The 20,980-nt window shown below is 44.9% G+C and overlaps 1 protein-coding gene and 1 long non-coding RNA gene across 4 annotated transcripts; one reads left to right on the plus strand and one right to left on the minus strand.

Moving 5' to 3' along the window:
- Positions 1–1,960: 1,960 nt before the first annotated feature.
- LOC125927943 (uncharacterized) lies at positions 1,961–8,642 on the plus strand. Its single transcript, XR_007459506.1, has 3 exons — positions 1,961–2,080; positions 6,474–6,541; positions 8,485–8,642. It is a non-coding gene; the product is annotated as an uncharacterized LOC125927943 (long non-coding RNA).
- GP2 (glycoprotein 2) lies at positions 5,592–20,580 on the minus strand. Of its 3 annotated transcripts, XM_049638375.1 has the most exons (10): positions 20,467–20,580; positions 17,726–18,112; positions 16,758–16,868; positions 14,372–14,583; positions 13,725–13,873; positions 12,291–12,536; positions 11,259–11,421; positions 10,324–10,408; positions 9,029–9,073; positions 5,592–6,110 (listed from the first exon to the last, which is right to left on the minus strand). In XM_049638375.1, the coding sequence occupies exons 1-10, from the start codon at positions 20,546–20,548 to the stop codon at positions 6,052–6,054; spliced, it is 1,539 nt and encodes a 512-aa protein (XP_049494332.1). In that variant the 5' UTR covers positions 20,549–20,580; the 3' UTR covers positions 5,592–6,051. The 3 variants fall into 3 exon arrangements, with proteins under 3 accessions (XP_049494332.1, XP_049494334.1, XP_049494333.1); XM_049638377.1 differs by lacking the exon at positions 17,726–18,112; XM_049638376.1 differs by lacking the exon at positions 17,726–18,112 and having other exon boundaries at positions 16,758–16,875; positions 20,465–20,580.
- Positions 20,581–20,980: the final 400 nt, after the last annotated feature.

Raw genomic sequence — 20,980 nt, forward strand, 5'->3', positions numbered from 1 at the left:
TCTCTCTCTCTCTCTCTCTCTCTCTCTCTCTCTCTCTCTCAAAAATAAATAAACATTTAAAAAAGTTTAAAAAAATAAGTCAAGCTAAAAGGTTAATATGTGATTCCTCTTTTATAAATATAAATATAAATATAAATATAAATGTATATATATACGTTTATATTTACATATAAATAAAACAAAGTTCCTTGGTGCTAGTAGCTGGGATAGTGGTTGCCTTTGAAAGGTATTGTAACTGGACGGCACGAAGGAGGCTTTTTAGGAGGTGGGTACTGTTCTATTTCTTTAACTGGGTACTGGTTGTAGGGGGGTGTTCCTTTTGTTAAAATTCATCAAGTCATATACATGAATGCATGATACATGTATTATGCTCCAATAAAATATAGTAAAAGCACTATTGTGGCTACAAAGTGACATTACCTTTTTTTCTTTTTTCTTTTTTTTTATCACAGTCACATTGCTGTTACCATCAGCAGGAGCAACACAGCCACAAATATTTTGAGGACAAGGCCCTAAGTGCTACTTTTCCACCTGAGAAATTGCAACCAGAGGGGAACACTTGACAAGGTTACCAGTTCCACTGAGTTCCTGGAGAGCGAAAAAAAGACTGACAAAGGAACTGGCACACCAAGCTTTTCAGAAAAGTGCTTGAGGAACAAGGGAGGGAGAGTTTGCTCCCCAGTCATCTCTTGAGTTCTGAGCTGCCTCCTGCTTGGCAGTTCAGAACCAGAGAGGCACTCTCCTGGGTTCTGAGCAATCCGAGGGTGTTGAGGCTGAGTTTATCAATGGGAATCTGCCTTGAGACAGTCTCAGGCTGGATAAAAGAGGGCCGTGCTGAGTCCAGAAGGTTTGACAGCCACAACCTGTCAATGACAGGACCATAGACCATTAAGTGTAGTGGAGGGAATGTTACTATCTTAATTTACAGATGGCCCAAGAGAAGTTAAGTGGCATTCTTAAACTCTCACATCAGCAGAAGTCAGACTGAAACAGGAATTTCTTACTTCCTGGTTCAGTGCACTCTGGGTACCAGTTTTCTTGTGGACATTAAAGGGGGTAGGATTAGATCATCTGTAAATCTCCTCTGGGTCTCCTAGTTTCTGTGACTCTTGTGAGTTCCTGTTGAGTGTGGAAGGAGCTTGAGGATGTCTCAGGAAAAGTGGTTTTTATATCATTTAGCCTTGCCACAGTTAATTAGTGGCTGCCACCACACACGCAGACTTACACACATGCACACATACATGCACACACACATGTAAATACACATGCATAGATCTTGCTATGATTCTGAGGTAGGTTTTCAGTCATCATTGTAGAACATCACTGGTCATGCAGGGAGGCTGTGTGGCATAAAGAAGAGCATATGTTTTAAATTTAAGCAAATCTGAGTTCCAGTCTTGGAGTCTGTCACCTCACTGTGCAGTCTGAGCGAGTTATCTAGTGTTCCTTAATCACACCTTCTTTTTTTTTTTTCTTAAATTTTTTTTTAACGTTTTTATTTATTTTTGAGACAGAGAGAGACAGAGCATGAATGGGGGAGGGGCAGAGAGAGAGGGAGACACAGAATTGGAAGCAGGCTCCAGGCTCCGAGCCATCAGCCCAGAGCCCGACGCGGGGCTCGAACTCACGGACTGTGAGATCGTGACCTGAGCTGAAGTCAGACGCTTAACCGACTGAGCCACCCAGGCGCCCCTAATCACACCTTCTTTATCTATAAAATGTGAAATTTGAAGTGCTGACTGACCTATATGCACTGAATAGATGACAGGCATTTGCTATCGATATGATATTGAGGAGTGTCTTAAACCCCTATGCCTCAGTTTTTTCTTTTGTGAAGTGGGAACAACATCACCTTTCTCAAAGGATTATTGTGAGGATTAAGTTGGATAAAAAAATGTAAAATGTTTGGTGCACTGGTTTATACATATTAAGTGTTCATAAAGTATTTTTCTATGTGCCAAGGAAGGAGATGGGTTCCTTCCACTTGCTCCGAGGAGTCCTGTTTCTGGCAAACACAAAGATTCTAAGAAATGGTCTCCTTTTGGTCACATCTAGGCAGTAAGAGGACAAATGAAGAGAGGTAAGAAGCAGCTTGATACATTACAATGGGAAAAATAACAGGTGATGACGATAATCATGATAGTGCTGATGTTATCATCTGTGTGATGCTTCATGTGTTGCAAAGTGACTTCACATCCTTTATCTCCTTTATTTCTCTAGCAACCAGCTACTCCCATGGTGAAGTGTGAGGAGTGGGAGTGCTTGTATGGGTATTTTGGGACCCAGAGCCTAAGGGTTCTGCCCTTTAAAACTGTAGCTCTTCTCAATGAATTTGGAGCTAGGTTTCAGCATTGCAATAAAATATGTACAACCAGACCCGTCCTTTCCTTGTGAACACAAATCACAATACAAAGCATTTTATGGAACGAAACTTAATTCCTCTCTCAGACAGGGAACTCTGTGGACAGATCCTTCCCTCTTCTCTCAGGCCGAGTGGAGTTCTTGTCCCTTCTCCACATCTTGCAGCAGTGTCTGTCTTGGTCTCACACTACTGAGCTTTGGCTGCCTCAAATTTGTATGCCCTGGTTTCCCAAGCAGACCTGAAGCTTCTGGAGAGAAGGGCTGCCCTTCCCTCTTTGAATCCTCCACCTGCTGCTTCTAGGTGCTCCCCTAGGACAGAGATGCCACCTTCCCTGAATGTGAGTCAGGTCCTTTCTCACTGTTTCTGTCATCCTTCTAGTCCAGATCTTCCAGATGCTGGATCCAGAGCCTATTTTCACTGTGCCCCCTGGTTTGGACTTCTTGTCCTGGTGCTCAGCTGGGTAGGACTAGGGGATAGAGGAGAGGAAAGCTAAATGGGAGAGGAGACATGGGTGGAGTCTTGACCTTGGGGAGTGGGATTCAAGTCCTGTATTTTATAGGAACATACGTATATGTTTATGTATCTGTGAGTGAGTGTGTGTGTGTGTGTGTAGCATAGGATATGAGTGTCCCTGTGTTTTATTCTATACTAAAGTTTATGTGTCAGCATCTAAATGACCATGCATAGGTTAGTGTCTATGTTAGCACCTGTGCATCCGTGAATGTCAAAGCCTGTGTATGTGTGAGGGCCTCTGTTAACAAATTATATGTCCACACATGTCACTACACATGTATGTGTTCCCATGTGCCTGTATACAAGTGGGTGCATGTATGTATGGTGGTACATGTATGAAAATGAGTGCCTCTGTGTGTGTAAGGGGGCTTTGTGTATAAATGGAAGCAGAATACAGTGTCTGTTAAAAGTATTTTGGCTACCTAGGCCTAAGTATTTGGCTACCTAGACCTAAGCCCTGAATTCCTTGAGTGAATAATTGCCTTCTTTAAGTCTTGCCTAACTCATCTCTAAACTAGGGATAATAGTACCTACCTTCAATATCTAATGTGAGGGTGGAATGATGAAATGTCCATAATGCACTTAGAATAATGCCTGGTGCATAGGATGTGCTAAAAATATTGACTGTTACTAAGTTATTCATGACAATAAATATGTAAGTGACTGGGCTTGAGGGCCCAGGTGAGGATCTATGTATGGAAATGTGTCTTTGGGCACCTGAGGTTGATATGTGTATCTGTTAGAATGTGTATGTTGGTATGGGTATATAAGCCCTGTACCTGAGGGTCAGCGGGTATGCATGCTTGAGTGTGACCTGCCTGTGAGTGCCTCTTTGTGTGCTTGTGTTCCACCAAATTGTGAACCTCTAAGGTCAGGGACTGTGTTTCATTCATTATTTTACCTAGGCCCTTGGATCTGGGACATAGCAGTTGCTCAGCAGATTAGTGTTGATCAGATGAATAAAGTAGGCTGGACATTCAGAGATTGTTATTCATTTAGTATACCCATTTGCGGAAAACAAAAAGCTGTTACTAGCTAGATAGATGACAGATATATAGGTAGATATATGGGGGGCAGGTAGAGTAGGAGAGTTTGTGATAGCTAGCTAGCCAGCCAGCTAGATTCATAGACAAATAGACAAATAGCCAGGGTTGACTTTTGTTAAGTAGAATCCCACGTACTTTACACTGGAAGAGTTATTAGAGGTGATATGTACCAGGAAGTTACAGAACTTTGTCTTTGGTAACCCTGTGGGTTATGATGGAGTTTCTTTGATGGCCCGGAATCAAAGAGGAAGAGGGAATCACAGACAGGAGAGTTAAGCCCCCTACCTAACATCAACAAGAGTCTATTAGCATTTAATGTCTGCCTATTGGATGCTCATGTAGATTTGTATTTAAAGAAAGAGTTCCACTATAAATGTTAGAGAATCTTGTTCTAGCCCAGCCCTTTTATTCTACAGAAGGAAGATGAGCCTCAGAGAAGGGAAAAGGTTAGGACCTCCTGACCTCTCTTTCAGGTGCATTCTCAGTGCACCTCCTCCCTTGAAATGTAGTACCTATGAATTCTCTGAGTACCGGGAAACAGAAGCAATTCCTCCCAAGAAATTCCCCTTTAAAGAAGCCACTATTATAGTAGTAACATCCTTTTGAGATGTCAATCCAGGAAATGCTGCCCTGTGTTTGAGACCTGCCCCTTCTTGTCAGCCCCCTTGGCTATGTTTGCATTAGAATAGACCACTCACCTGGCCTCAGATGTTTGGACCAAGGGAAGCACTCTGACTGAAACAGGGAAATCACATTACCCCTGGTGCAATTTGGATGTAGGGTACCAAGTGCTAGTTGGTCTCTGTGGTCCCTGAATTAGTAAGTGAGGTGAAGCTGCAATGTCCATATTTAATTCAGACATGGTAAATGAACAGGAAAAGCTAGTTTCAGGACAGGGGGGAATAAAGGAGACACCCAAAGATGTAAAGGCTGTGTGGTTTCAGGAAGAATGGCAGATGGAAAGACAAACTTTGGTTTCTGGTGGTTTTTCTCATATAGCCAGGTTGTATCTTCTGTTCTTGGACTTTTTGCTCTTGTATCCTTATAACTGATTCTCCTTTTGCCTGATTTGATTGGATTGGGTTTCTATTTCTTGCAAACACACTACCTCTGAACTTGAGAACACTTTGGAAAGTCTTCTCCTGGCAGATAAACAGCTCCACTCCACCCCACCCTGCCCGTGGCTTGGCCCTGATCTGATCATTTTTCCCTGAGGCCAACTTGGAGGGGCCCTGTGTGTAGCTGCAGGAAAGGGAAGCCTTCTCCGTTTGTGGTATCTTTGTGGAGTGTTTTGTGAGAGCCCATTAGAGGTCTCAAGAAAGGGACTTCACTCATCCCCCAGGTACTGCTGCTATATCCCCATGGCAGGGTCGACACTGTGGGGACTGCTGGGACTTCATAAGCACACCACTATTCACAGCTAGAGTTGTACTCTGGAGTGACAGCATCTCTGCATCCAAACCAAGAAATCCCTCCAGCATTTGGGTCCCAGGGTAGGTTTTTGCTTAGCCCTAGGCATGTCAAAGCATGTCTACGGCATGGTGGGGGACAGAGGAGCAATGGGACCCAGTCTTCTCTGGAGTAGAGTCTCCAAAAGTGGACCCTTTACAATTATTCCCATGGCGACTGTTGAGATCATGATGGAAATATATCAGAGGACACGGGTGAAAGCAAGGATCAGTCTGTTCAGTTCATCAGCAGTAAGAACAAGGGGTACTTGGGAAGGAACTGTGGGGAAGTGCCTTCTTTACAAACCCATCCCCCTCCTCTTCCCCCCAGTGACACAGCCCATCTTCCCTGGAGTTATAGACATGCTACATTTCTAGTAAAGGCTGGAGCCACAGAGGCATGTAGCAAGTCTGGCCTTGAGATCCTGCTAATAAATGAGAAAGTCAGGCCAGGCCAGGCCAACAGAGCCCCCACTGTGAGAAAAAGAGGAATATAAAGGCACAGAGAGTGTTGAACAAGGAAAAACTCTTCTGTCTCCCAAAACCTAGCCTGTCCTGGAGTGTGTGAACACCAAGACTGTCTATGTGATTCAGAGAGAGAACCAGCGTAGCCAAAAGGTAACCGGAAGCCATCGCCAGAGGGAGGAACACGAGCTTTAAGGCCACATGCCCAGCTGAGGTCTCAGAACAGCCCAGCCAGAAGGACAGGCAGGAGAAGCATGGGCCAGGCCACCAGGAACCCTGAAATGGAAGAGAGATGCCTGTCAAGTGTTGGCTTTGGAGCTCAACAGCCAAAGCAAGCTTTCCTCTCTATCCTCTGCCTTACAAGGACAAGACAAAGTATATTAATATCTGTTCTAGGTTATAGCCCCTGGAAAATGGCAAAGGGGTCATATGGTAGAGGCAAAGCTATCAAATCATCACTTTTTCATATTCCTTTGGGCACATTGGAAGGCATTTTACTTCCATCCTCCTTTTCAGGAAGGTAGGACCATGTGATTGAATCTGGCCAGTGGAATATGGGTAAAAATCATATATGCTGTTTCTAGGCGTGGTCCTTAAAACCTCCTACATGATTTTATATGTTCTCTCATCTACATCCAGGCACCAGAAGCCAAGACTCCAGCAGAGGACTTGCTGGGGATAGTGGAGTTGCCAGAAGTTACCAGAAGGTAAGAGCCTGAGTTCCTAATGATTGCAAAGCACAGAACTGTATCCCCCCCAGTGATCTAGTGGGAAATAAACTATTGTGTAAAGGCACAGTAAGTTGAGGATTGTCACAGCAGCTAACATTACTTACTCTAATACTAAAGAAGTGGAAAGACAACAGAGGTTACAAAGCCTCTGAGGCCTGACTATTTAGCTTAGAATCCTAGCTCTACAACTAATTGTACAGGCCCAGTTCCTGAGTCTCTCCATGCCTGAGTTCATCTGTATGCACAACAGAAATATCACTAGCAGCTATTACCTCATGGGATTTTTTAAGGTTAAAGTGAGTAAATTCATATCAAGCATTTAGAACAGTGCCTGATACATGGTAAACACCGTATAAGTACTGGTTTTGAAAATTAGACCCTAAGATGTGGGAAGGTTGGGGTCATATCTCCTCTGAAAGTTACCATACACTCAGTGTTAATGAAAGGCATGGATCCTAGATGATAGTTGCCTTATACTGGGGGGCCTGGGAGAGGCATGTGTACCCCTTCCCACCACAAGATTATAACCTCTCCCCATCCCACAAATTTCAAAGTAACATGCTAATGTCCTAGAAGGGAGGGTGGTGAAGAATATCACAATTTTCAGAAATATTAGTGTATGACAACCAGTTTGCAATTATGAAACAGGCTGAAGTTCAATTAATTCTAAAACATCAGAGGGGCGCCTGGGTGGCGCAGTCGGTTAAGCGTCCGACTTCAGCCAGGTCACGATCTCACGGTCCGTGAGTTCGAGCCCCGCGTCGGGCTCTGGGCTGATGGCTCGGAGCCTGGAGCCTGTTTCCGATTCTGTGTCTCCCTCTCTCTCTGACCCTCCCCCGTTCATGCTCTGTCTCTCTCTGTCCCCCAAAAAAAAATAAATAAAAAAACGTTGAAAAAAAAATTAAAAAAAAATAAAATAAAACATCAGAAATGTTTGTGGGAGATAGCAAACAATGAATGCCATAAGTGCCCTCTTGTGGCAGTCTCATACCACATAAGATTGATCCCTTCCTCTTCCAGAAGGCTCCAGAACCCATTGCCCACCCTAGAAATTAGTCAGTCTGGCAGACTCTACTGGGAAGCCAGGTTGCTCCAGGCACTGTGCTTACCTGAAGTACTGGAAGAAATGAATGAGACTTGAGGTCTGCTCTCAAGCTGCCTTTAGCCTGAGCTCCAACCCCTGTCTCTGATGAGCACTACTTTTCTGAATGTTGTCTGAATATTAGCATTAAGCAAGCCGTCTTGAGCTTATCTGGAAACTTTTAGACTGTTACCTAGCTGGGTAATTAAGGGTAGAAAGAACTTTTTCATGTCTGGGTTCACCAATATAGGTCATTTGTGTGTTGGGGAAGGGCGAGGCAGTAAAATCTTAATAGCATTGCTTTCCCTTTGGCCCAAAATACATTTCTTGGATTGGTCTCCCTGTTGAACTGCAGTTCATCCACAAAAACCCCATTCAAATATTGCCACCTGCTGAAATTCTTGCCTGACCTTATCTAATGCAGTTAATTTACTCTTCTTTGTTCTCCTTCTGCACTACTTGTTTGTGATTTATTTGCTTATTGACTGTCTCATTTTTGCAGTTGTTGTTCATTCTGCCTATAGGGCTGTTCCTTTATTATTTATAAACCTGGCTTCTTTTTTTATTTGGTTCAAATATCACCTTCTGTGGACATTTTTTTATCCATTTACCTATTCTGGTATTTATTTTTCCTTCCTGCCTTATTAATAGAACCATTAAACATTGGTTAGGGACACGGCTACCCAGCATGAAGATTACATTTCCCAGCTTCCTTTGCAACCAGGTGTGACTAAGCAGTGGCCAATGAAATATAAGTGGAAGTATAAGGTGCCAGCTTCCAGGAATGTTCCTTAACACTCAGTGATTTCTTCTATATTCCCTCCATCCTGCTGACTAGATGATGATTGGAGCTCCGGTTGCCATCTTGGACCATGAGGATGAAGAATGTGGAGGGGTGAGCTGAAAAGAACTTGGATTCTTCATGACCTTGTGGTGCCACTCTGCTAGTCCTGGATTTCTTGCATCTAGACTTCATTTACATGTGAGTAAAATAAACAACTATCTTATTTAAGATGCTGTTACCCATGCTGGTAACTTTCTATCACATCACCCTCTTTTCTTAATTATCTCGCTAACTTTTTATTGCCTTTTCCCATACTGTAATATAAGCTCCATGAGGGCAGGCACCTGGCCTGTCCTGTTCATTATTATATCTTCAGCATGTAAAACAACACCTGGCACATGGTAGACAGGTACCAGGTATTGTGACACATACTTGCTGTTAAACTACTGGCCCCTGTGCTGCACTGCGAGCCAGATGTGGGACTGATTCATTTCCATGTCCACAGTTGTCAGCACAGGCTAACTCAATGTGCACCGAATTGAAGAGGGGGGAGAGAGGGTTGGGAGGGAGGGCAGGGACATAGGAGAAAACGATGTACCTGCAGTGCTGGGGGTTCCATTCGTGACACCAAGAGATGGAGCACCTGGGGACAAGAGCAGAGGTGAGTTTCCTCAGTCATGTGCCAGGGACTGTGGCACTGTGGCCGTAGCTGCTCCAAGTTCTTCTGGACCTGGTCACCACAGCCATCGACAGCCCACATTGTTGAGACATCTGTTGTTTAGCAGTTCCCTTTCTAAGCACATTTCATGCATTTGAAACTTAATTCTTCCAGCAGAGGGATTGTATCCCCATTCAACAGATGAGAAGACTGAGGCTTAGTTGCCCAAGGCCAAGTTGACCTTGTTGTAGGTAGCAAAGCTGGGATTTGAATCTAGTCTATCTGATTCCAAAATGAAAGCTCCTAATCTTCCAACTACGCTGTGGTACCACATGAAGCTTTTCAAGTTGAGGGCTCAGTAAAGAGGCAGGACAGTTCAAGGCAGAGCCTTCTTTACAAGATAGCCTCAGTTTATTCACCTGGAGAAAGGAAGTGGTAATAGTGGTTACCTCCTTAAGTTGCTGTGAGCATTCCATGTGACAATGCATGTAAATGTTTTGCATGGTGCCTGCCACGTGTGTTATTATTATTACTGTTGTTGTTGTTATTAACATTACTGTGTCCTAATTTTTTTAGGACAAAAAAAAATTGCTTTCACTCTTCTAGGTTTTTTGACTCCTCCTTTCCAGGGGTAATAAAAACTATAACAGTACTGCTAACCCATGGGTAGGATGGGTGAAAATTTGTGGAGCATTTGAAAAGCTTCCCCTACATCATGCCCCAGAATATTATAACTGGAATTTTAAAAACATAGTCATTCACCAGAAAACAAAGTTGGGTTAGGACTTAGACTTCACCCAAAAGGGGCTGAGGTAAGAGGACCTGGCAGGAGGAAAAAGGGAAAGGACACAGCCTTGGAATCAGTCTGAGCTGGGTACAGTTCTAACTCCCGCTGCTCATGAGCTGAATGATTTGGGGTGAGCCACTTAATCTCTCTGAGCTCTGATTTCTCGCCTATAAAATGGACGCAGTCAGGAGGATGAAGTTAGAATATGGATACTGAGAGCTTAGCCTGGTCTCTAGCACACAGGAGGCCCAGCACAAGTGGCAAGTGCTATTATTATTACCAATGACCTTATGTAAAGATAGATTCACTGGTGGGGCCGGGGGGGGTGGGGGGGCTGCAGTGAAGAGGCTAAAAAGGCTCTAGGTTGTTATGATGGTGACGCCAGTTATCTGTGGTTAACTGTCAGCACTTGACCAGCTGGCCTTCCCGCCAGAAGTTGGCCACTTACCTTTCCGAGTGATGGGTCCCAAATCTAGAACCTGGGCTGGGTTAATAGCCACTACTTTGCTACGGAGGTGACTTCTTGAGCAAGACTGTGGGATGGAGAAATCTCATTATACCAACATTTAAAGGCACAGTTGCTATCCAGGCTGCCCCTGCAATGGGCATATCTGGCCCAAGGATGGGACCCCACCCACCCTATGGCCCTAACTCTGAGGCTGTGGTTTTCTTAGTCTAGAGAATCCTCACTGTGATGTCACACAAACCCAAGTTTGAATCTCATCTCCACTCCCTTTAGTTTTCTGATTTGGGACTAATGACTTCACCTCCCTACTACTATGAAATATACCTTCCTGGTTGTGAAGATTAAGATGAGTGTGTCTACAACACAGAGGCACATAGAAAGCACTCACCAAATGCCAACTACTAGCAGGCACTGCCAAATCGGGGTTAAAAGCATGGACAATGGGGGTACGTCCCAGCTCTGATGCTTTCTAGCTGTGTTGCCCTTGGGCACAAGACCTGAAGCTCAGGTTCCTCACTGTACAATGAGGTCAATAAAGAATCTATGTGAAGGGCTGTTATGAGAATTAAATTAGACAAGGCATATGAAAGTTTTAGTGTAATTCCTGACAAGGAGTAAGCACTAAAAAAGTCAATTATGAAATCATTCAAAATATGTCTTGTGCCAAGGAAACCTCATCAACAGGCTCCTTCATCTGTTCTGCTTTCCAGGGACACAATAATTGCCTACACATGGGCTTTTTGGAGGCTGAATGTCCATCCATTCATCCTTCTTTCTTTCTTCTCTTCCTTCTCTCTTCCCCTCCCTCCCTTCCTTCTTTCCATCCATTCATAAATCCAATAAATCCATATGGAGAGCCTACTAGGTATTAGGCCCCCTGTCAAGCTCTGAATAGTTCACTCTAAAGTGATACTCACCGGCTGGCACTGTTCATTAAGGGAATCGCAGAGATGTATCTCACAATGCAGAAAAACTAGGTCATAATTTCCAGCAAACATGAACATCTGAACTGAGAACCGACTTTCTGAGGACACCCCATTCTCCTCCACATGGATGGTGGAATCACGTTGATTTGGACAGCTGCGAGGGTGACAGGGTGAGGGTCTACATTCTAGAGCAATTCAGGGGACCTGAGGCCCTTGGCTGTATCTGTAATCTGTATCCAGTATAAAAACATCATCAAAGAATTAAAGAGTTCCCTGTTTCCCCCCGTCAATCCTGACATAGACTTTTATTTCTCTGGGTTTCCTCCAAGATGTTTATCCATCAATGCATGTGGTTTCAGTTCTGTAGGGTACAGTCTCTGAAGTGAGATAGACTGCTTTCAATTCCAGCTAGACCCACTTTCTAACTAAGTGATCATGAGCAAATGACTTAACCTGTCTGGGCTTCACTTTTCCTATCTGTAGAGCAGAGACAATAATCCATACCCCCTGGGGTTGATGTGAGCATTTAGTGACACTGTCCATGTACACTGCTTAGCACATAGCTAAACTCAATAAGTATTAGCTAGTATGGTTTGAATCATGATATAGGGTATGCATTTTCCCTTTGCTTTTTCCAGGTAACAATTTCTATGATACTTTGTCCCATAACACTTGTCATTGGTGTTTTCATGTTGATTAGTCAGTGTTAATACCTATATAATAGTCCATCATTACTTAATAAGTCCCTATTTTTGAATTATGAACCTATATCCAAAGTTATAAAGGATACTGAACTGAAAAATAATTGGCATTTCTTAACCTTGTCCTATTTTGTATTAATGCTTTAGGCTAAAATTTCAGGAGTGATATTGATATTCCTGGGTCAAAGGGGATGGTCATGATCTGTAACACCAAATTATCTTCCAAAAGACGTAAGCCAATTAACTGTCAGGTAGGGTCAAAGTGATCACTTTCCCCCCAAATCTTATTCAGGCCAAAAGATAACTCAGAGTTGCTCATCACCTGTTTCTGATAATGAAATATTTTACAGGGTCATTCTTGTCTTCGGTGGGTGTGGCATAGCAGTTCCTCAACAACAGGTTAAACCGGGAGGTGTCCCCTCTCTCCAAGATGGCACCCACATAGAGCATAGATTCAACAGCCAGCACAACTGCAGCCCCTTCGTAAGGAGATGTGTAGTTCGGGTCTTGGAACAGGGCCATCCTGACAGTGAACTCTCCTGCCCCGTCCACACTGACGTTCAGAGAACTGAGAAAAGGAAAGCCATGAGAGTTTCCGTCAGTGAGAACAAGATAAATCTAGCCCTGCACTTGCTTGAGGCTATGAAGGCAAAGGCACATCTCTGATCCCTAAAGGAACTATTCAATCACCCATTTAAGTTGAGCATTGAGTATCCCCTAGGCACTAAACTTGGCAAGTACATGAGTGTGTCTCCAGGATCTCCACCATTTCTCCCCACCTCACAGATCACTCATATCTCCTTCACTCAGAGAGTAACTGCAAGTTTACACCTCTGTCTTCCCCCCTGTACAATGGGACAAAAATGTGGATTCATCATTTTTAACAGCAGATTTCCTGTCTCCACCCCACAGTCACCAGTGAAACATCCATTTTAAAATAGAAACGACTTTAATTTTAATTTCTTATGAAACTTGGGGCCCCAACACAATACAGTCTGAAAACCATTGAACTAAAAAATCTCTAGTCCTAATCCTGCTCCTCTGTGAGCCCAGGAGGCAATGAGGGGATAGAAAGGGCACCCTGGAGTTCCGACACCCTCAGAAAGTCCCCCAGCGAGTCTAGAAATGCTGAGGAATCCATTCTGCAGGGCACCATTCCAGGCATAGTGAGACAGCAGTGACACAACAGATGAAAGCCTCTTCCCAAATGGACCCCCACCCAAATTGCTATTTGGTTCTCTTTCTAGTGAATTTGACGTGCTTATCCAATCAAAGCTGATCCTGGCTTAGGTCCCACATCTACAGGGAAGCCTTCCTGCTCCCACCATCCCCAGCCCACCAAAGCTAGGTCAGGGGCCCTTGCTCCCTGAGCCCACAGTGCCCTGTGCTTCTCCCACATTGCATTCATGTCACTTGTGAGTAATGATTGATATAATTAGTTGCTTAATTCCTTTCTTCCCCAAGATTAATGAAACCATGGTGTTCTTTTTGTTCCTTAGCATATTTAATTAACATTATTTCATGTTGCTACATTATTTAATGATAATAATCTTTAACAGCCACAAAATATTCTACTTCTGCCTTGTGCGTGCTGAACATTAATCTATGATCAGTAAATATCTGCAGAATGAATGATGGTAAGAGTGAGAGCTCCTGAAGGAGGTAGGCAGCATCCTAAGGACATCATAAACTGTGCTTGAAGTGAATATGATCAATGTCAGGGTTATGGGTCAAAGAGTGAGGGTCAGTGCCTTACCTTACAATGGGATTCAGGGCAGTTTGGAGGCTGACTTTCATGTCCAGTGGGTAGGCACACTGGAAATTGATGTTGAGGATGGTGTCTCTGATGATGAAAGCATTGACCAAGGAGAGGGTGTTTTTGTAGATGGCATGGGTTCCATTTCTCTTTGACATAAAAACAAGACCACATATATGCTTATATGTATGTAGATGTATCTGGAACTCATGCCTGCCTGACTGCAAGGTTGATGCTCTCAATCACACTGCCACCCTGCCTTCTGATTGCAAGGAAGCACAGGGGCCTCTTGCCCCAGTGGCTATGACACTTTATGGGAAAGGGTGTGAGGATCCCAGATCAAGAACTGGAATAGTAGTTTTTGGCCCATGGGGAGAACCAGCAACCACCATGCTTGCTCCCATGTTGACCCCTCCCACATCACCCCTGATTAGAGTAATCATAATTGTAGCTTACATTTATTGAGCTCAATCAGCAAACATGTTCTAAACTCTTCACGTGAATGAACACGTTCACGAATGTGTAATCTCGCCTTCGACCAGAGGCCCAGAGAGGCTAAGTGACTTGTCCAAGGTCTTACAACTACTGAGCTGGGCTTCACAGCCCAGCTCCCACCCTCTGGTAGCTGTGGTATAAACACCACTCACCTCCAGGATGTTTCCGCAGGCCCTAGCCTGGGTAGGGCTGGTCACAGACATCCAGTTTCTGTCCTGTCTTTGCATGGTACTGCTGCAGTTCCCGTCACGCAGGTAGGTAATGACCTTATCCCCAAAACCTAGGCCTCCCAGCAGACACTTGTCCAGTGACACCTTGATCTCCTTGGCCCCACAGTCCAGCTGAGGCTGCAAACCGTGAACATCTGGAAAGTTGAGAAGAGGATTGGTGGAGTGGACAGGGCTCTGGAAGCAATGGGCAGAGCCCACATTCTCTGCCCTTTGGAAAAGCCCCCATATCCACCAGGGAGTAGAGGGTAGACTAGTAGGTACTTGGGACCAAGGTGGGATTCACACCCAGGCTTGTGGCAGATGAGGTTGGCAAGACCCCTGGCCCAAGATTTCTAAGCATCCTATGTGCAGGTGTGGGGAGAGCTTTCATATCTCAGGGATCAGGAATCAGGGTTTCTGGGGATTGGGGTCTTTGGCGAAGCAGGACTATCCTGCCTTTCAGACTAGAATCAAAACTAGACACACACTACTCTGATTGCCTGGCTTTGTGAAGCCAGTACATCTGACAGGTTCACAACCACTGTATTTCGTTCATTTGTTCATTCACTCATTCATTCATTTCATTCATTCATTCATTCATTCATTCAACATTTATTCAACAAATACTGCTTGAGCAATTACCTTCTGCACCGTTATAGGTACTGGGGACACAGTGTTTGTCAAAACTGACAAAATCCCCACGCTTATATAGAGAGCTAACATTCTCATAGGGGAGATGGATAGTAAATTAAGAGAAATACCATTTCTATTATATTTATGAATGCATTGATTCAAATACATTTACTAACCACTTTCTCCATGTGGGTGGCACATTCAACACAAAAATAAACATGGACACAGCCCGAGAGGATTCCTTGGTCTTACCTAAGAACCAACATGTCAATAGCTTATTATAATGCAATATGGGGAAAGTACTAACTGAAGTGTGTGCTAGGTGCAGAGGGAGCACACAAGAAGGTATATCTGAGTCTTTCTGTTAAGTCAGGAAAGATTCACAGAGGGCTGAAACTTAGTAGAGAGTAGGAGCTTTGCAGGTGTATAAGGCAAGTGAGGGCACCACAGCAGAGGTGATGGGAGAGGATGGTGTGTTTACAGACATGCAGAGCTCAGAGGTACAGGAACTTAGAATGGTTGGGGGTGGAGTGCAAGAGATGGAGAAGTAAGCAAAAACGCCAGATCACAAAGGGGTTATTCCTGGAAGCAAAGGGACTTGCTAAGTAGCCACCATTGAAGACTCAAGGGCAGGCCACCTGCTCACCCAGTCACCTGACAGGACCTGCCAAGGATGCACCAGGAGTCTCCAGGTACAGGGAGGGCTTCCTTGAAGCCCAACATCTGATTCTGATTCTGTGATGGCCCACATCCCAGGAAACAGCTCTGACCCTCTGGGGGCTCGTCTACCCAATGAGCAGAGAGAGACTTCATGGAGAGCAGGGTTGTTTCCTTCCAGTTTCCTGCCCCTCATCCCTACCCCACTCCTGCTAGGCACACTCACGCACCACCTGATCCACACTCCAGCCCAGTTTTCCAAACATATGCTTGTGCTTTCCCCTCTGTCTAGAACACTTTCTCTTCCACAGAGAAATTGGAAGTGTGCTGGGAGTGTGCTCAAAGGAAGGCATGCTTGTGGCAAGGGCAAGAGTCTAAGGCCCTCATTAGAATCCTAGGAAGGAAGGAAATAATGGGAAGCTCATCCATCCCCCATCCAGGGTTTAGGGCTTGTTTATGGCATTTTTTCTCATGGGTCATCTGCCTCTGCTTGCTTACCTCCTGGGACAAGAACCTCATCGCCTGACAATCCTGCCCATTTGGACTGCTCTGATTTAATGTTCACAATTACCCTGTATGGTGGCTATTTTTACTATTCTCTTATTCCTCTTTTACAGATGATGACATTAAGGCTCAGAAAGTATAGATGCCTTGTCTCAGGCCCCAGAGAGCTACTAAGTCACAAATCCAGGACTAGCAAAAGAGTCTGCGCTTGTTTCTCACATGCAGATATTTGAATACAGGTTCCACACTAGCAGGGTGCTTGTCCGTAGTACCTTTCACCCTTGTGGGTCAAGCTGGCTCATGCCAGAGCTGCTTTCTGAGACCATGGTCCGAAGACTGACCTGGCAATTTGTTGTGTCCCTGCTCTCCCATCCTTGCAAATGGCTTTGAGAACTTTCATTCCCTGACCTCAGTTCCATCCCCACTGACTCTGGTCTATACCTTGTCCTGACCCTCAGAGGCTCCCTCCCTGCTGCCTCACTCAGCCTCCACCGGTGGCACTGTTCCCACATCCCAGCCCCACCAAGCCACTTACCAGAGCTGTTGAGGTCCTGTCTGCACAAACAGTCCCACGTGCCGTTGAGAAAGCGGCACTCCTCCTCCGGGCGGCAGGCCTTCTCACACTTGGCCTTTGCAGTGGAGGGGTCTAGGGGGTGAGGCACAGACGAAGAGGATCAGAATGCAGAGCAGGGCCATCTGAGGCTATCAGGGCCAACTTTGTCATTCTACCAGGACACAGAAGTCACATCCAAGGATGTGCAATATATAGTGGAAGGGTCAAGCCTCAAACTTGGATTTTCTGACCCCCAATCCAGTGAAATGAGAACCCAGAGGCTGCCATCCTAATGCTTACTGCGTGGCAGACACTGTTCAAGTATTTTCCACACATGAGCTCATTCAATTCTCATGGTAACTGTTTGACTAAGTAGCATAGTGGTTAGGCATATAGATCACAGAACGAGAGTGTTTGGATTCAAATTTCAGCTCTGTCATGTTTCTGCTCTGTGACATTGGGAGAGCTGCTTAACGCCCCAGACCTCTCATCAGGTATAGTTATACAGTATCTCTATCTCATGAGACTGGTGTGAGGATTAAATGAGTTAGTAGTCTAAAGGGCTTTGGATAGGAGCAGAAACACTATGCACTGGCTGTTACTTTTGCCATTATCCATTTTTTCAGATCAGAAAACCCAAGTTCAGAAAGATAAATTGAACTGCCCAAATGGAATCTAAATCTGAGTGAGCCTGAGTTCTTCGTATTATGCTACACATATGGTATATCAGGGGTATTTCACCCTCCAATCTGAATTTCTGGCCGTACTTGAAATGTTGGAAGGCTGGCAACCTTGGGTGACATCCCCACTGGGCGGTAACTGGCAGGAGTTGAATCCAGGCCACTCTGCTTAGTCTCCTGGCCTGCTCCACTCACTCTGCTGAGGCCTGGCAAGTCACCCGGTAGCTGGTGGCCCCGCCCCACAGCTGCCCCCATCTCTCTGCGGCTCACCTGTGCAGTATCTCACATTACACTTGGGGGTGCCCTCCAGCTTGTATACGTGGAACTCGCCCGGGCAGGCCTTCACCAGCACCTGGGTCTTCCAGAGACAGCAGTTGCCGCTCCAGTGGGCACAGGCGGTGCGGGTGACAATGCCCTCCCCAAGCGTGGGGTGGGTCCCATTCAGCCACATAGGAGCATCTGTCTGGCAGCGGTGCACTGGGACACAGGTCTCTGGCATCCTTACTCCTCCATCTCCCACAAAGCGGTACCAGCCATGCTTGTCCCTGTCACACACCCGGCTTTCTCTCGTGTTCTCTGTGCTTCGAGAGGGTTCGTCCAGGCGGGTGTAATTCTGGCAGGGGTCATAGGAACTACTGTTGGTGAAGTATCTGTCACCTGGAAAGCAACAGTGTGCTTAGGTTTACTGAGCATCCTCAGAGCCCACAGGATTTTTATCCCCCTCACCTCCCCCCAACACACTCTGTTTTCAATATGCTTAAGGACCCTAATGAGGACATGAGGCACACAACCCATTCATTAAACATTAGCCTTCATCACCTTGGAGTCAGAATAATAATGAGGACTTTGTGTGGTATTTTATAGGCATTAAGAACACTAAGGTCTCCACCCTGCACAGTTCCAAGGGGCATCCTTCACATTGAGCGTGGTACCCTCCCCCAGTCTCTAGAGTTGTGCAGTGCTCCCCTGTGCAACCATATACTATGGTCCTGTCTATGTATTATAAATGCAATACAGGCTGATTGGAAAAAACTTCAAATGTCATTAAAATGAATAAAGTAGTAATGAAAGTTGTCACAAGTCCATTCCATCCCCAGAAATATCCATAAATTTATTGTATAGTCTTCAGACTCTTTCTATGCATATGTTTAAACTATAGGGGTTTTTAAATGGGTTTAATGCTGTACAGCTTTAAAAAAATTTTTTTTAATGTTTATTTATTTTTGAGAGAGAGAGAGACAGAGTGTGAGCAGGGGAGAGGCACAGAGAGAGGGAGACACAGAATCTGAAGCAGGCTCCAGGCCCTGAGCCGTCAGCACCCAGCCCAATGCGAGGCTCGAACCCACAAACTGTGAGATCATGACCTGAGCTGAAGTTGGATACCTAACCGACTGAGCCACGCAGGCACCCCCTTTTTTTTACACTTACATTTTTTATTTAATATATCATAGACATTATTTAATATATCATAGACATTATCAGTAGATACAGATCTAACACAAGGTTTTTCAACCTTGGCACTACTGATATTTGAGGATGGTTAGTTCTGTGTTGGGGCAGGCGGGTGTGGGGGCATCCTGTGCATTATAGGATGTTCAGCAGCTTCCCTGGGCTCTTTTCACTAGCTTTCAGTAGCTCCTTCCTCCTGGAAGTTGTCTCTAGATATTGCTTAAATCACCCCCAATGGAGAACCATTGGTCTAACATGACCCTTTCTGATTTTGCTGATCTGTTTTTAGCAGATTCAGGAACTATGATGTGTGAAGAGACTGAGAAGTGAAGGGGTGGGCTGGTCATTCTGAGTTTAAATAAGCTCCACACCTGCTGGCTGGATGACCTTGACAGGTGGTTCAACTCCCCTGAGACGAATCTGCAAAACAACACCTGTAGCTAGTGGTTCCCAAACTCCCTCCATTCTCATGCCTTGAGTCATGGTGTTTGCCACATCTGTGTCCCCCTGTCCAATTATCTACTTAATATGTTTCTTTTAATGCTTCTCTTTATAAAGTTGTTTCATCCTAAGGAATAATATCTGTGATACCATAGGTATGTTGTACTAGTTACAGATTTTTAATACACATGAAAAAATATACATAGCCATCAAAAGAATTTTTAAGAGTTTGCCATGCACTGCTGTAGTCTTCCTGGAATATGTCCCCTGTTTTGAAGAAATAAAACCCTAAAGCATTGCTAGAGGATTAAATGAGGTAATAAGTGTAAAATGCCAAACACAGCACCTGAGTCCTAAGAGGAGTTGAGGCTGGTTCTCTCCTCCATTTCTGATTTACTGAACGGTGTGAGAGCTTGAATTATGGACTAAGAACACACACAGGATTGCATTCTTGTAATACACAGTAGAGGGGGGTTTTAGAAAAAAAGATTTTCAAGCCTTGCTTATGTATGTGCTTGTTTTAAGGAAATAAGTCACTGCACTTGCTGTTCTTGGATTATTTCCCTCCCACACGCTGTGTTTTCCCAAGGGAGACCATGAGCTGAGTCCCTCCTCTCCCCTCCCCACAGCCCCCTCCACAGTTGATACAGGCAGAGATTTCACCCTGGTGTTGAGCCTGAGGACATTTCCTACAACCATCTAAGGTGCCCAATCCACAGATCTTTCAATGGACCCCCAGAAATCACTACCTGCAATCCTTTCTTTCTACAGATGAGCAAACATACAGAGGAAGGAGAAGGTACTTGCCAAAGCAAGGGCACAGAGTGACTGGGCGATTCATGTCCCCATGAATCTGCTATCTGAGCTCCACATATCTGGGCATAGGAAGTTATATTAACTGGCTCCATGGTCCTCACAGTGGGGATTTCTGATTTGAGTCTTTGAGAGATTATGGCTGCATTCTGGTTTCTCTCATCTTGTTCCCCTTGACTTCCAGCTGCTGAGTCTTTGCTTTAGACATGTCCCTGTTCTCCTCACTGACCCTGAACTGCTTTCTCTGCACTCCCCCTCTCCCCAGGTTTGGTGGGCCATCTGAGATGCCAGATGAACAGAGCACATACCTTGCTGTTCTGTAGATGCCAGAGTCAGAATGCAGGAGGCCAAGGCCAGCCACAAGACATAAGAGCCCACCATCATTTTCATAAGCTGAGATGTGTAGGTTACTCAGCAGCATGCAGACTCTCCATGCAGCTAGGGGGAGGGAAAGACCCAGATACAATCAGGGTGACAGAAGTCATTCCTCTGGGTATAAGGGTTAGAAAGAAATTCACATCAGTTCAGCACCATGGCTTGTACTCAGCCCCTTGCATACCTTAGCTCATTTAAGGCTCTGAACCACCATCCAGGGAAGGTACTATTATTGTTCCCTTTTATGGATGAAGAGGGAGATGGGACTCAGAACATATTTATCACAGAAATATTTACTGAGCTCCTGCTGCATGCAGGCACTGTGCTGGAAATTAAATAGCTTGTTTAAGACCACAGGCCCACGTTCTCAGAAACGGACCTATGACTTCCTTCATGAAGGACTGTGTTGTTTTAAAGCAGGCGTGACTTGCAGAAAGGAGGTGGGGG

Source organism: Panthera uncia, chromosome E3 (assembly GCF_023721935.1).
Source record: "Panthera uncia isolate 11264 chromosome E3, Puncia_PCG_1.0, whole genome shotgun sequence".
NCBI lineage: Eukaryota > Metazoa > Chordata > Mammalia > Carnivora > Felidae > Panthera > Panthera uncia.